Here is a 15,189-nt window from a genome sequence, read left to right on the forward strand (position 1 = left end):
TGAAAATGCTTAAAAACACTCCCCAAAGAGAGTTACGATTTTAGAGTGCCAAAATCCATAGCCATGTATCTATCGGGATTTGGCGACACAAAGATTCCAACCAGGCAGGGAACTTTGGTTCCAGCTAGCCGAACGAGAGTCTTACGTCGGCAATATAAAACTAGGGGAAGTAGATCTTTCTATCCCGTGTTATTTCGGTCCCATTGAAGAAAATTTGGGGAGTTACGCTTCCTATCCATGCATAGCTGTATACGTTCAGAGGATCGCGCAGGACCTCTGGTCAGACTGGGCAATAGCAGAATCCTGGAATTTACCCGAAGGACTGTCTGGGAGTCATCCCGTAAACACGAACTGTCTGGGTTATTATCCATCAGCTCGACTGTCCCCCGAACAACTGATGTTTATGTCAGGTGTAGGGGTATCTCGTGCAGCTTTCGAGTTTTGCAACGAAGAGACTCCACTGATGAATGAGTTACTAGCTGGCGTGCAGCTGAAACTTCAAGAATCATTCAAGAATCACACTCTATCCCGTTTCCAACGTTAGAGGTGGTTCTGTGGGACAGATCCCAGTTGAGACTATTACATCCCCCCTCCCTGCTGCAGAAGGTTTCCTTGACTCATCCTATCTATATAATGTAGACAAAGCCTCGAGTAGCATGGCGATACTTAAATCGCTAATGCCAGTAGCGTATGGTACTACAAACGTCGTTCCAGAGCCTGCACGCATGCAGCTTAACGGTCTGTATCTCGCTACAACGGAATTAATCAAGCTGAAAAGCTATGAAACTATTCCGTATTCTCCTATCTCAAGGATTGGAGACATAGTCAGGAAGGATGTTGAATGAGACACCTCTTGGCGACTGGCGCAAGGATCCCAGGTCAAAATAGCACGTCATGTTCCACTGTCCAAGATTCGCCGGGCAGCGCCAGCAGCTGAACGACAAATGCGGAACGGAGGTATGCAAGTCGAACCTGATGCAGTTGATGCTACAGAGCGGAGATCTGTGGGAAGCCGCAGCCAGAACGATGCGTCTGATCCTGGTGGAGCTACAGCGGCAGTGGAGAGACGACCAGGCGACCGGTCGCGCCTGAGTGTTAAGTGTTCTGTGATATGTCTGTGCAGTGAGCGTCAGTAAGTGTCTGATAGTGTATGTTGCTAGCGCGTTACCTAAGTCAGCGTGAGTGCCACAGCACTGCCCCTCTCACGAAGTTATACCGCGAGGTGATCCCGTGGGAGGGTGCATAGGGTCCAAGGAGATTTTTTTACTGGGTAAAAATCCCATGTCGCCCCTAGTGGTGTCTTTTGAAGATTTTAAACTCCTTGTCAAAAAAAAAAAAAAAGCGCTAACTACACGACTTGCTGCGTGCTGCGTGCAGTGGCTTTTTGGTGAATTGTTTCTGTAAACCTTGAGCGGGAAATATATTGCCGTGTGTTGATTTTTCGAGCTCGAACGGTTTGTTCGTTTGCTTTTCATGCATATGCATGCCCTTGCTCTCGTTTGTAATCGTTTTCGTTTTTGTTTGTATGTTTTCGTTTCACCCTATCATTTCATCCTTTACCTGAGGCAGCGTAATTGTATGAGCGTCTTTTTTTCTACTTGTTCCTCCTACTAACACGTTTCGTACCGCTTCCACATTGCGTGTGGGAATAAAAATGTGAGAGGAGCGCTTAGCATCCCACTTTGGCTACAAACCTTGCACAATTGCAGCTTCGAGAAGCAACGAAAGCAAGCAGCAAACCGCAGGCACACATGCGGCACACGGACATCCGCAGCTAGTCGAGAAAGGTGTACATCGATCACATGGCCAGAATTTGTAGTCCCACTCATTGGTCGATCGTAGTACGGTACGGACGCCTGTGCGGTTCCGGGGTGTAGTTGATGCGGGCACGCAAATGTTGCGGCGATCCGGGAACACTTTCCGAACCACGCCGAGGTGGTGGAGATGGGGAGGTAGAATTAAAGCTACAATTGTGGAGACGGAGGATTATCAATAGAAGTGCGTTCGTTTTCCGGCCGAGAACACTTAGTGTTATGCCCTATGATACTTACGGTCTTCTGTTCAGCAACGGCGATCCGGTGTGGCCGAGCTGTTCGAGTTTCCGTTGCAGAAGTAGCGGTGATTGGCCGCGGTTTAATCTGCAAACAAATAGATGCATCAAACAAATGCAGAAAAAAATCGGACATATTACAACAAAGTTACAATAGTTACTATCTGACTTTTGCTTACACATGTGCTTAGACTGTGCTAGACATGTGCTTGAAAAAAATCTTGGGGAATACGTAAATGTGTCTCTGTTTTGAACTCTAGCAGATATATCGATGTCAACTTCAAATCGATAATATAACGTAGCGAATAATATTTCATTATTAAGTGGAATATAAAACCGAGTGCTGAACTGACCATGGTCAGACATTCTCAACTGTGAGCGGTTCAAGAAGAAGAAGCATTGGAATTGAATAATAAGAGAATAAGAAGAGTGGAAATAGAACTTGACTTATGTGAGATAAAATATAAAGTCAAGAATATACAGGTATGGCAGGCAAAATCCTTCGAGGTAGCGCGCCATGAAAAAGAAATCACACACGTTAGTACATGTTGAAGTTGTTGGCCTTAATCCAACTTTCTCCAAACTAATATCTTTGAATCTAACGCAAGGTGACAAACATAGGAGCTCACTAAATCGCTCACGGTCGAGCACCGTCGTCTACCATCATTCCATCTTAATTAATGGGCATATCACATATCTATCCATATGAACGATCTAAAAAAAAAATAACTGGCTGGATCGTCCGGTGTCATCCTAATGACATGACCAACCTACCGTTGTCTGGCGAGTGAGTTTGTGCGAAAAAATGCGAGGAGCTACGAGTATCTTAAATCTGAAATGCAGTTTCCACATTGCCCACTAGAATCAAGTCTCTGAACTCACCTCGGTGGAGGATCTGGACTACGGTGCCGTCGATCGGTCGCTGGACTGTTGAGCACGTGCGCCATTGGTGGTATGGCGGACGGTGGTTGCACTACCGACGTTGCCGAAGCACCGGGAAATGCTCCCGCACCGTAAATAATACCGGCAGAGCCCGCCGTTGCTGACATATCGAAAGGATTCGTTCCATAAAGCTGTGGTTGGTGCAACTGAAGATGGTGTTGTTGCTGCTGCTGCTGCTGTTGTTGTTGCAAGTGTTTCTCCTTTAGTGTCCGCTTGTCTCCAATTGTGGTAGTTCCACCAGTGCCCACACCACTCGTCCCCGTCCCATTATTATTTATGTTCAGCTTCACGAACGAGGCAAACTTTCGCTTGATATCTGCAAAGGAATTGAACCATCCTGTGTGTTGTTTTTTTTTCGTTGACGGTCGTATTGATCGGTCCAAAAAAAGGGAACGACCCAACAAACACGCAAAAGAAATTCACCCGAGCAATGAATGAATGAATGAGCGCAGTTTGATGCGGTGGGTGGGTGTGTGTGCAATAGAGACACAGTTTGTTGTCGTCCATTTGATGGTTGTATACGATTGTGCATACAAATGCGTGCAGGATGAGGGCCAACGATAGCCATTGTACAGAAAGCGCAAATGATAATCAATAAGTAGTATTGCCACGCACACACGCACAAACGATTGAAGGCGGCAGGTGGCGGCAAATAGGCGGGCGAGCGGCGGGTAAGTGCAACATAATGAAACAACAATCAAAAAGAAGAGATAGAAGAAGAAAAATAAAACGAAACTAAATGAATGCATTCCAAATGACGAATATGACGGGTGTTGATCGCGAAAAAATGTCCAGAGCGCACACAGCACACAGGTCTATCGTTTACGATACACACACGCCACAGGTGACAGGCGTGATCATAAACAAACCATTGTGCACTTTCAGACGCTTTCGTCGCAAGCCACACACATACACAAGCTTAATGCAAGCGATATCTATAGCAATAGGGATGGAGTGAATCGTCCATTCACGTTACCTGTCTCTTCTTTACTACCGTCCGGTACTACCATCCCTCCATTGCTGATTCCTGCGTGTCGTTGCAGCATCGCCGCACTCGTCTGTCCCTGGTGATGATACACGGTTTGGCTAGTAGTGGCGTAGAGGGGGCGATCCCCAGACAACAGCGTGGGTGCAGTGGTGCCCCCACGATCAATCACCTTATCACCCCGACCGGCACTTTTCATACCGCGGCTGAACGTGTTGAAGAAGGACGAAGATTTGTGCTTGGGACTTGCTGTGGTACCACTCGATTGCTGGTACACGGGTATGCCGGAAGCGGGAGCTGGCGGCATTGGAGCTGTCCCTGCCGTAGGTTCGTGATGTACGTAGAGCGGGATTGCACTTTGGTGTAGGGTCGGGGTGCTCAGTACCGGGTGTACCCCGTGGTGTACGGTTCGATGAGAGGGTAGAGGACTGTAACGGGTTGGGCGGGGCGATGCTTCGCTTGCCGAAGGAACTGGGGAAGGTGAAGAGTACCCGTAAACAACTTGCTGCTGCTGTTGCTGCATTGCTTCCCTTTGCTGCTCGATCAGCTGATTCTGTTGGTGATAGAATCGCTGTAGAACTGAAAGATAGACAAAATAGGAAAATGCAATCATTAGTTATGAGTTCATTTAACAGTCAGTTCGCTTGCCACTCACCAATTGGACTAGTGTTTCCGTGCAGATGTCTATACTGCGTGTCTGATTCCGGCACCTCGTGCGCCTTGCGGAGTAGCAACAACGGTGAGGACGGATTACTCGCTGGTCCAGCACCGTTGGCATAGAGCGCGGAGGATACTGGCATCGGGGAAGGAGAGGTAGACACTGAGCAGGCCAACTTCGATTCACCCGGCGGAAGTGATTTGCGCTGTGCAAATGGTGATGTCGTTAGGTTTTTGAAGATACTTTGCCCCAAACTGCTCAGAGTCGATTCCTTCTTCGGGCTACCGTTGCCGTACTCGGAGGCGGTGCGTCGCGTAAGAAACGGCGAGTGTTTGTACTTTCGTGCTGGTTCGAGGGAACCGTTTCGCTCCAATCCCGGTCCACCTCCGATACCCGTCGCTATCGGTACGCTAGTGCTAGTAATGGCACTTTTTGACTGCATTTTCGCTAAATAGTAGGCCTGGGGCGAGGGTGACCGGTGCGGATCGAATGCGGCCGGAGAGGAAGACGAGGTAGGCGGCGTGTAGGTGGTGGTGGAGGTGGCGGCCGTTGCTACTGGTGTCGTGCCTACTGCTGCCGAGATGGAGGATGATGAGGAAGCTAGACTAATGTTGCTTAGTTTGCTCTGAAGAAGTTGCTGCTGTTGTTGCTGTGATCGTTGCTGCAGATTGCTGAGGTTACTAGGTGCTTCGTTGGCTATGTGGGGGGATAGGATGGTGGCGGTTGACTTGATCGGGATAGATGAAGCGGCGATGGCGATGGTTTGTTTTTGCTGGTTCGATTGCGCCTGGACCGCTTCCGTCATGCTTCCGAGCGGTGTCGGTATTCTTTGCACGCGCACAGCCGGGCAATGGAAGAAAGAGGCGCAATAAGACAGACAGAAGGAAAAATGAAGCAACCGGCGGGAAGCAGCAAATCGGCGAGAGGAAAAGAGAAATAGAAGAAAAAAGGGACAGAATAAGTGAAACTAGCATAAAGAAAACACGGCACTTAAAACGACCCCACATTGATATGTATGTACAATGCTACGTTCTTGTGATGGGACTGGGCTGGCTATTTATTTGCATAATTCTAGAACGATCAAGGTCGTCGCTAAGGTTTTGTATACTTTTTACATATCTATCGAACCAGGGAGAACTCTTCTTCTGCTGTAATTTGCGGTGTGTGTAACTACGATACCTGGAACGGTTCAGTTGGATCCACTTTCAAATTTGCAATCACAGTACACGGTTAGTAATGGTTAGCATCTGACATGCACGAAAAGTATGACTAATGGGTGTTAAATAATTGTTTTCATAGGGAATGAGGACATTCGAAATAGGGGAAAACAAATTTTTGACAAAAATAAACAATAAAATGCAAAAGAACCGCAGTACAGTATGGCCAGAAAGCAGATAAACACACAAAGAAAGGATAAAGCATCTAGACACAGGTATGTATAGGTGTGTGAAGCATGTGTACAAACAGTATATATGTTTATATGTGTGTATATGTGTGTGCGCGAAAACGATAGCAAGCAAGGCGAAAGGACGTATAGGACGCGTGTATAATAAGGTGATCGTAGGTGTTTTGATTGTGTGGTATACTTACTCATAGAACAACTTAAAAATTACTAAAGAAATAGTTACCTACAAATAAGAGAAATCAAATTTTAAAACAAACAGCAAACAGACAACACGGGAAAACATTGTTAAGATAAGAAAAATAAAACGATGGAAATTTCTTGCACAAAGATTGGATATACGTTTTCGGTTGAAAAGGCCAAGAGAACCGGTTGAAACGGACGATAATTTAGCAATTTTTGTCTTAAATAGAAAACATTAGTATAAGTTTAGCAGTCGTTAAGAAGAGCGTTAATGTGAGATCAAATTGTAACAAAACTCACGCAGACAAACTTCGATCAACAAGTTTCAAACAAAAACAAATCATTAACATAGAGAACACGTGATTCCTCTGCATTCTGCAGTTGATTGTGCTTAGCTCGGAAAGAGGATCTGTTAAAACAGAGAAACATCTGCACAATAGCTATAAACGTGTTTGGAAAACAAAAACATGCCGAAAAATGTAAAACGTAAAATCTGTGTCGTCGTCGACAAACAATCCCCAAGGCAAGGTGGGGACTGTGAAGGCACTAATTCAGTTTTAAACCGTATTGTGGAGAGTTGAGAAACAGTACCGAGGTCGAAACAGTGTTTGCTTACCTGGGTTGTTCCAAGAATACGGCCCAGGTTCGAGGGGAAGTGACGGAAGCGGATGAAGCGCTCGGAGGTTGTGGGCTAGTAAGCTGAATGCCACAGTTGACAGCCACATTACGGAACCATTCGCCAACGTTGATGTTGGTGTCGTGTTCGGCACGCTGTAGGAAAGCGTGTCTCAGCAGATCCGGATATTTTGGTCGTGCTTGATAGTCCTTCTGCAGGCATAGCTGCACAAAGTCACGAAATTCTGGACTAAAGGACTGATCCTCTGGCAACCGCGGCGGATTCGAGGTGAGCACTTGCGTGAGCACTTCGAAATCGGTCACACAGCCACGATAGGGAAATACACCGGTTGCCAGTTCAACCAGCGTGATACCGAGGGACCACACATCTGCCCGTATGTCATACACTGTTTTTGCTGGATCGATTCGCTCCGGCTGAAAGTGGAAGAAACCTCGTATTGCTTTAGTGTTGAGCGAGCGAGAACATTACATTGAGGAGTCTTACCGCCATGTATGCAGCGCACCCGGCTGACCGTGTACGGGCATTCGAGTCCACCAATCGACCACTGATGCCAAAATCACACAGTTTAATATTACCCCGATCGTCGATCAGAATGTTCGAGGGTTTAACGTCCCGGTGGATCACCCGGTGGTTGTCCTTGAGGTAGGCCAGTGCCCGTACCGTAGCCACCGTTACCTTACCGAGGATTTCTTCCGGGACCGGGGTCTTGGACTTTTTCTGCAGTTTGTCAAAGCACGTCGTCATCAACTCCATGCAGATCCAAACGTCTGCATCGGTGATAAAGCAACCCAGACACTTCACTATGTACTTGCAGTTTTCCGACTTCAGCACCACGTCCAGATCCATTATGATTCGTTTGTTTTCTTCGTCGTTACCGGTGCGTCTCATTTGCTGCAAAGGAAGATGTGGTACTGAGTAGCAAGGAATAATCATGCGACTGAACGTTTCTTACCTTCACAGCAATGATGGCACCGCTCGGATTGTGTCGCATTTTTACCACATGACCGCTGGTCCCGTTCCCAAGTTCGCCCAAATCCTCCAGATCACTGAGCTGCGTGCGATAAATCTTATCGTTTATCTTCAACTGTCCGCTTTTGTCGACGATCTTCTGGAACTTGAGTTCCGATTCACTACGCCGATTGCCGGATACGATGGGCAGATTCAAACCTAACGATGGTCGATTGGCTACAATAGAAAAAGGGAGAGAGAAAAGGAAAGCAGGTTGGTTGATGATAATACGAGAGTAATATTTTTTGTATGCGTCTCTTACGTCCTGACCCTCCGCCCATGCCACCGCTTCCGGTGCGATTGAAACGATTCGTCGGCGGCTGCGATGTGATCGGCAGCGACAGTGAGGGAGTCGCACGGGGGCTCTGGATCATCTGTTCCATCATCGTGATGCGGTTTTCTATGGAACTGCCGGACATGGTGGTGCCACTGTTCTTTCCGACTTCGTTATTACTGTTGTCGGAAGGGGCGGTCGGGTGCGTTCCCGTCGGTAGCATTGACTCCTGGTGTTCTGGCCCCGGCAGCGCCTACCAAAGTCGATGGTTCGTCGATACGCGGGTAAACAAAGCACCCGAAGCGAACCGTGCCCGTTCGCGGAGGAAAAGGTTCGAACCAACTTCTCCTCGCTGCGCTTACTGCACCACGACGCTCCGCATCTGAGGGTTCCGAGTCGCGTTTCGCTCACAGAATCGGGAACCTGCACGGAGAAATTGAAGGCGTTTTTTGGGAACAGGAAAGTTTTTCACCCGATAATATATGATAAATATACTTTTCTTTTCCTTTTCCTTTTTTTCTATAAAGTGATGTTTCGTAGCTGTCATTGCACTCTTGAAGTGGAAGGGTTGGACACGGACGCAGACAGATTACTGACAGCTGCAAATTTTATTTTGGAACTATCAATATTTTGAATGATTTATTAGTTTAGATTCAATGGCAGGCGATGAACTTAAAAACATATCACATGTCATGCACGTTCATGCATTTAGTGGAAAAGATTGCAATATATTTTGTGATTCAGAATGCACCACTCCACAGTGGATCGACCATTGTGCAACGTCTCAAACAATTCCCAGTGAAAAACTACTAAGATTAAATGAAACTGATTTGCGTACACGCAATGTAGAAATTGGGAATCCACGAAAAAACGAACGCCTTTGTCTTTGTTATAACTGTTACTAACCTTTTTTGATTGAAATCAATGAAAATACGAATAAAAATGTGGAAATGCAGTAGGAAGGTAAAGTATTGAAGTTGACTATTTAAACTAATCCGTTAACTGTCAAACAGACCGACGCAAACTGTGCGTATCAGTACCCTGGCGGCACAAAATCGCTAAAAGGAAAACCGATTAGACCCTGTCGGCCAGATTGTACGAATAGGCGAGCTGTCAAACCGATGCAGGCTATGCTACCCTTGTGTAGATATGTGCGTGTCCGCGAGCGTGTGTGTCACCCAGCTCGTCATCGTATCTTTGCCTTGTGTGGTTGTGTACCTAGCGTTGTTTGGCGTTAGTGGTGACTCTACGTCTCTACGACAGGGTATTGCAGACTGTAAACAAACAACATATTCTTTGCCGGAGACGGCCAATATTTCGTTTCCAGATAAATACGGTAAAAACGAATATAAAATGTCCAAATTGCAAAAGAACGCAACGCGTTCGATATTGGAGGAAATAAAGATGGAGGTCGAATCGCACAAAAATTCGCCAGGTCCGGCTCACAGTGGCAAAGACGGCGATCTGTACGAGGAAGAAATCACATTATTTGCCGATTTCGACATCTGCCTCGACATGGACGATCCCAACCTGTACATCAAGGTGATCGGGATCGAAACGGAAACACCCATCATACAAGTGAACGACGAAGTGTACCGGGGGACGGCCGATCTAGCATTCGGGACAAATGTATTCTTCGAGAAGGATCCCAAAGCTACAGCCACCCTGGATCCCGTGTTCGAGAACAACATCAAAGATATGTACCAGTACGTGGCTAGCACGGATAAGGTGCTGCGAATGAAGCGAATATTTCTCAACGCAAAGGAACAGCAGAAACAGGACCAACCCGCACCTGGACCAGCCGCGAACGCACGCGAAAGTTCCGAAGACGAGGAGGTGAGCAATTGTGAGGTGAACATGACGTATGAGGAGGCGCTTAATTTGCATCTACCCGATGGCGGTGTTCCCTGTCGAAGCATCTCCGACTATTTGAACGGCGTAGCGCTAATGGAAAACCGCAGAATTAAAGGCGAACCCATGCAGGATGAATGAGCAGCGGAATCGAACCGTTTCCAGCTAAAAACATGTGATAAGTGGTGGCTAGCGAACAAACAAACAATTCTTTCCCGGTTCTTTACTACACACCTGGCTAGAAATACAGTTTTTACATAAAATGCATTAAGACGGTCTTGTCGATAGGTTTTATTTTGTATACGATTTATATGCATGTATATTTATAAAAATACGCTAAAGAACGAACGCTACGGAATTACGAGGAGGAGGGATTCGGTGGCGTGAAACTAGGGACGAACCGGGTTTTCTTCCTGGTACACCTGGGAATTACATCGGGGTCACTCGTCGATCGGGAGATGTATTTAAAATTCAACTGTTTGTTTATGTTTGTGAGCGAATGTGGTTGGGTGTTGAATAGAACGAGAATCAATGTCTTATGGAAGGACCGATGCAGAGTGGTGTTCCTGATTGTTAAAAAAAATCCACCAACGTTCGCTTGTCTATCACACATGAATAGGGTGGCGGTGCTCATTGTAGGCAACATTTTAATCTTGTGTTGGGTGGTGGGCTGGGCACATGAAAGACGTTATGTCCGGCAGTGTTTTTGGTGGAACATATTTCATCTTCTTTACCATCGTTGCTTCAATTCCACTGCATCATGCATGTCTAGCACCGATCAGCGTTCTTCCCATAACTGAGGCAAAAAGCTTCCCCATATCAAAACAACGAAGCTTTTGTAATTTCAAAGCTTAATCACATGTTATTCTGCAAACACTAAGTGCCTAAGATGCGCACACTTGGCAATTCAATGGTTCCGCCTCGATCGGCGCGACATGTGTGGCAGTATAATGCTGCAAAAGCATTCACGATTTTGCATACGACCACTGAATCTTTGTACGTTTTGACGCAACCTATCGTAACAAGCTGCATGAAACGTGATTCTTTCCTGTTGAAGCTTCTAAAAGCAGCATGCACAATGTAAATTGATGTTGTATTCTCTGTCCCTTCATTTTACTGGCAGACCTGGTTTTTTTTGCCATTGCGGTCCTATTATTTGCGTTACCGTTTCCTACAAATCTATCGCGGACTGTAGCTGTGCTTTATACAAGTTCAAATTCTTAAAAAGAGAGGAAAAAAATCCTATCCCTATTCTGCGACTTCCTGCCAGTCCTGCTCTGCCGCTGCTTTTGCTACACGTTCCCCGATTCTTCTCTGTGTAAGTTTTCACAAGTAGTAATATTATAATAATAGTGGTTTATACGAGTAGTGATAGTGTAGCAGTAATTCTTAATATTTTTGTTTCACCCAACGTCCGTCACGTTCAACCCTCCTCGCTTTACTGTGGCCCTATCACGCTGCAAGAGCAATACAATTAATCACAATGTTGTTGTCATTGGGGGGAGTGGGGTTGCATCTTTGCTTCATGGCTGCCCACCTTCCACCTCCCACCAACAATAAGGGAAGAGGCAAACAAATGTGTATATGACCACCCGATATCCGAGGAATGCTTAATAGTTTGACTGTTTTCGTGTGTTTCCTCGCGCAAGTGTAAATAGGCAGCATAACATCCGTGCCGACAACGTGGCGCTCTACTAGGTGGCGTCGTATGTATGTGTAGCAGCGTATATTTCTATTCTATTTAGTTCATAAAATGGCGCCACTAAAAGGCGTCCAAAAACCGGAAGATGGATACATGTTTGTGGCTCCCACTTCTTCCAAGAAAGTCCTACATAATCACGAACGGTCGTCAATACACACTTAATCCCGGCTGAGCGCTAATTATCCCATCGGTATGTGTTTCAACGCACGAAAACGTAGAATAGCAAATTTAGTAACTAATCGTTATAACGCGCGGAATGTGCATATTCTAATGTGGGTGCGGTGCTGATGTGAGACAACTTGGAGCCTCCTAGCCGAACGGGAAGAATTTCCGAACAAAAAAATCGACGAGCGCCGCTTCGTGCCGACTCCACTACGAGACGCTAGAACGTCTAAGCCCGGAGGGTTGGAATGAACAAATTTAAAATTCCAAAATATGAACTGTTATCGCTATGTATTCCCATGCGTGGTATGGTTTTGATGTGACTTCACTCGTTCACTCACGCCGCATGCATGTTGGAGGGTTAGGTTGAACCGACTAAATGATGTGCACAAGCACGCACGCGTTTCTTCAAGCTCCACGCTTTTCTACAAGCTAAAGTGTATACTGTACAACAGGTGTCTCCCTTGTGTGTGGTGGAGAACACATCCTAGAGCTTCTCCCCGGGTTGCCCGGACACAGGCACATTGCATCAGAACAGCAGATCCGTGACACGTGTGCCCTGGCTCCAGTTGACCGTTTGTTCGTCCGAGGCGGGCTTAAGGTACTGAATGCTTTCCGGTTCGCCCGTTCCGCTAAGCAGCGGTTCGCCGGTACCGCCGTTCAGGATCGTGTCCGATGGCCCGTTAATGCTGCTATGGCCGTTACTGTGCAGACCGTTGTTGTTCGATCGGTCGACCTGATGGTTGTGGTGAGGGTGATGATGATGGCCGTTCGGTACGGTGTGCGGCAACGTATGCTGCTTCTGCTCACCGTTGTTACCGTGGCCGGTGGCGGATTGATGACTATTGCTGCTGCTGCTGCTGCTGTTCGAGGTGGTAAGGCTTCCGTTCGAGCCGGTGCTGCTAGTCGTACTGGCTGCCGATGGGGACGGTGTACGGGTCACTCCCAGCTCGAAGGTCGTGTCTATGGCGGCTTTTACTGGGGTATAACTAGCGAACGGGGCCGAACCTACAAAATGGCGAAAGGAAGAACAAAACAGTGCATTCAGTACGGTTGCTATAGATTAGTAAAATTTGTTTCGTTATTAAGATATACATTCAAAAGCTTAAGAACAGCAAAAGCACAGCATCATTCATCATTCTAATTTGTCGCTTAAGTTAGTAGGTTGTTCTGCTAAACGATCGATTCATTGCCGATGGGAAGAACCACCAGACGCGTGGTAGTGGTTAGTGCGGCCCGCGGTTTCTGGTGCACCCGCCGGAAGTACACGGTCGTCTCGGCCGTACGCAGTACGAACGGTGCCACTGATGGACGGTGCGAATAGCGATGGTGGCTGTGTTGTTTCTGCTGTGCCCACCACTGCTCATGCCGCGCTGGTACAGTCACTCGGTGTTGCTGCTGAGCGGATGAAATAGTTTTGCTCGCTTTCACCATCCCCGCAGTGGTGGCAACTAGCAGCGGCTGCTGCTGCTGCTGCTGACGGCAATGGTTCCGACGTACGCCGGGAACGGTTTGGTCATGACGACCGCGGTGCTGCTGCTGTACCGTCTTCGGCGGGCGACCCGTCTTCAGGACAACTGAAGATGCGCAGCGTGTGAGAAAGAGGTCAGGTATGAGTAAAAGAACACAACACGGGCGAATTCTTTCCTTCTCGGGGCAAAATCGCCCAAGGTATGCGCGCTGTATGTCGGTATCTTTTGATTGACAGCGCCAGCAAGGAAAGAAAACGATGACGATAGTCAACATCGTCAGAAGCGAGAAAGAAAGGTTGCTAGTTGTTGCCATGGCGATGCGAAAGGTTGCCAGCAAAATGAGTGTGTGTGTGTTTGGGGCTACTAGCGAAGGGTGACGTTTAGCGAATTAATGCCAATTCTAAATGAATGTAATTAGGGTAACCGTAATGAATGATGCTGGCTGCTGCCGAGTGTACAAGCAAACGGAATGGCAGGCCTTCTTCGGTCTCTTACAACCATACTTGAAATCATTTTAAAACGGAATAAAATTAAATTACTATAAACTATAACAAGGTAGCTTAGAATGATTTAAATGAAAACTATTCTTTTCAACAATATTTCGTTTAACACTAGCTCGGAACAGATATGACTTTCATATGAACGCTGATTAGAAGTTTAACTGTATTTTTTTATATTTCGAAAGGAAAAATCTGTCGAATTTTCATGAGAATTATAATTCCCAAACGGAAATGTATCACAAATATTGAACCGTTTGCCGATTGAATTGAAAACTTTTATTAATGTAAAAAAAATCTTCAAAAATATACCAATGTTATTTGCTAACGTTAGTTCTCCATCTATTTTTATGTTTCAACAAGTAACCCATTTTGTCATACAATAAAAATAATTGGACATTGTGATCAGACAGAAAGCTCTCAAGTTAATGCGAAAGTTTTCATGCAAATGGGTCTATTAGGCCAATGTCCCTGCCCCTGAATATGACAGATAAAATCGGTGACGGAGCAGTGTCATCGGCCTTAAGCAAAAGACCGAATGGGTTAAATGGAAAACAGGTTATGTTGCAAAGTTCTGGGACAGTAAACACCTGTGTACGTTCTATTACGTAGCCGAAGAAGTCCTGGCCTCGCGTGGAGTTGACAGGTTTAAGGCGCTATTCGACTCACGATCTTCGTAGTGTTAGATCGAACACTAAGACACTAAGACCGTACGGTGGTCCACAAGTTATGATGAGTTTTAGGCCTTACAGTATGTGACGTATTGGATTGGGCTCTGGTCGTATGTTTCAACTCACTCCCCACGGCAAGCAGCAGCAACCCAACAGATGGAACAACATTAATCACAATGATGCGATAAATCACCTGCTTCTAACCTCAAAAAAAAGGCTCACCCAATGAAGAAGAGTTCGCCAGATATGCATCGTTTCCAGCTGAGTGATCATCAATTCAAACACACACACACACACACACGATGAAAAACAAACACCGGTTCGGACAGTCTACCCTTGCCTGAAACCTGCGGAGTCGCCCTTCCCCCTCCCATTCCTCTCCTTTTGTTTCCTTCTTGATCCACATGACCAGTGCTGGAGTTGTAGCCACAGGCACAGAGGTGATATTAATACAGGCCCCGGCCTCATATGCTCGTGGCATTCGGGGATGATTTTACGGTACTTTTTCTTTCGGATGAAATATATGTGGAACCATAATTTATCGAACACCGATCGGGATGATCTTGCGGATCGCGAACGCGTGTGGTGTGTGGTGTACCGTTTTCCTTTTGGGGTTGTTTTTTTAAGGTGTAGCATTCAAGGTGCTCTACACCAATTAGGCGCTGGTGGGAGGTGTTTCATGCATCATGCATCCC

The 15,189-nt window shown here is 46.5% G+C and overlaps 3 protein-coding genes across 3 annotated transcripts in view; 1 reads left to right on the plus strand and 2 right to left on the minus strand.

Annotated features, from left to right (window-relative positions):
• Window positions 1-1,825: 1,825 nt before the first annotated feature.
• LOC128710204 (dual specificity mitogen-activated protein kinase kinase hemipterous-like) lies at window positions 1,826-8,525 on the minus strand. Its single transcript, XM_053805247.1, has 9 exons — window positions 8,128-8,525; window positions 7,810-8,042; window positions 7,341-7,748; window positions 6,837-7,270; window positions 4,633-5,462; window positions 3,969-4,556; window positions 2,933-3,329; window positions 2,052-2,138; window positions 1,826-1,964 (listed from the first exon to the last, which is right to left on the minus strand). Exons 1-9 carry the CDS (start codon window positions 8,360-8,362, stop codon window positions 1,826-1,828), a joined length of 3,351 nt encoding a protein of 1,116 aa, XP_053661222.1. The 5' UTR covers window positions 8,363-8,525.
• A 967-nt stretch (window positions 8,526-9,492) lies between these two features.
• LOC128708845 (uncharacterized) lies at window positions 9,493-10,131 on the plus strand. Its single transcript, XM_053803827.1, has one exon. It carries the CDS (start codon window positions 9,493-9,495, stop codon window positions 10,129-10,131), a length of 639 nt encoding a protein of 212 aa, XP_053659802.1.
• A 2,252-nt stretch (window positions 10,132-12,383) lies between these two features.
• The window catches only part of LOC128718910 (mucin-19), a 53,098-nt gene continuing 50,292 nt past the window's right edge, over window positions 12,384-15,189 (minus strand). The window contains exon 5 of the mRNA XM_053812527.1: window positions 12,384-12,862. Within this exon, the coding sequence (XP_053668502.1) occupies window positions 12,384-12,862 (479 nt within the window). The remainder of the gene's footprint in view (window positions 12,863-15,189) is intronic.

This window comes from Anopheles marshallii, chromosome 2, assembly GCF_943734725.1.
Source record: "Anopheles marshallii chromosome 2, idAnoMarsDA_429_01, whole genome shotgun sequence".
Lineage (NCBI taxonomy): Eukaryota > Metazoa > Arthropoda > Insecta > Diptera > Culicidae > Anopheles > Anopheles marshallii.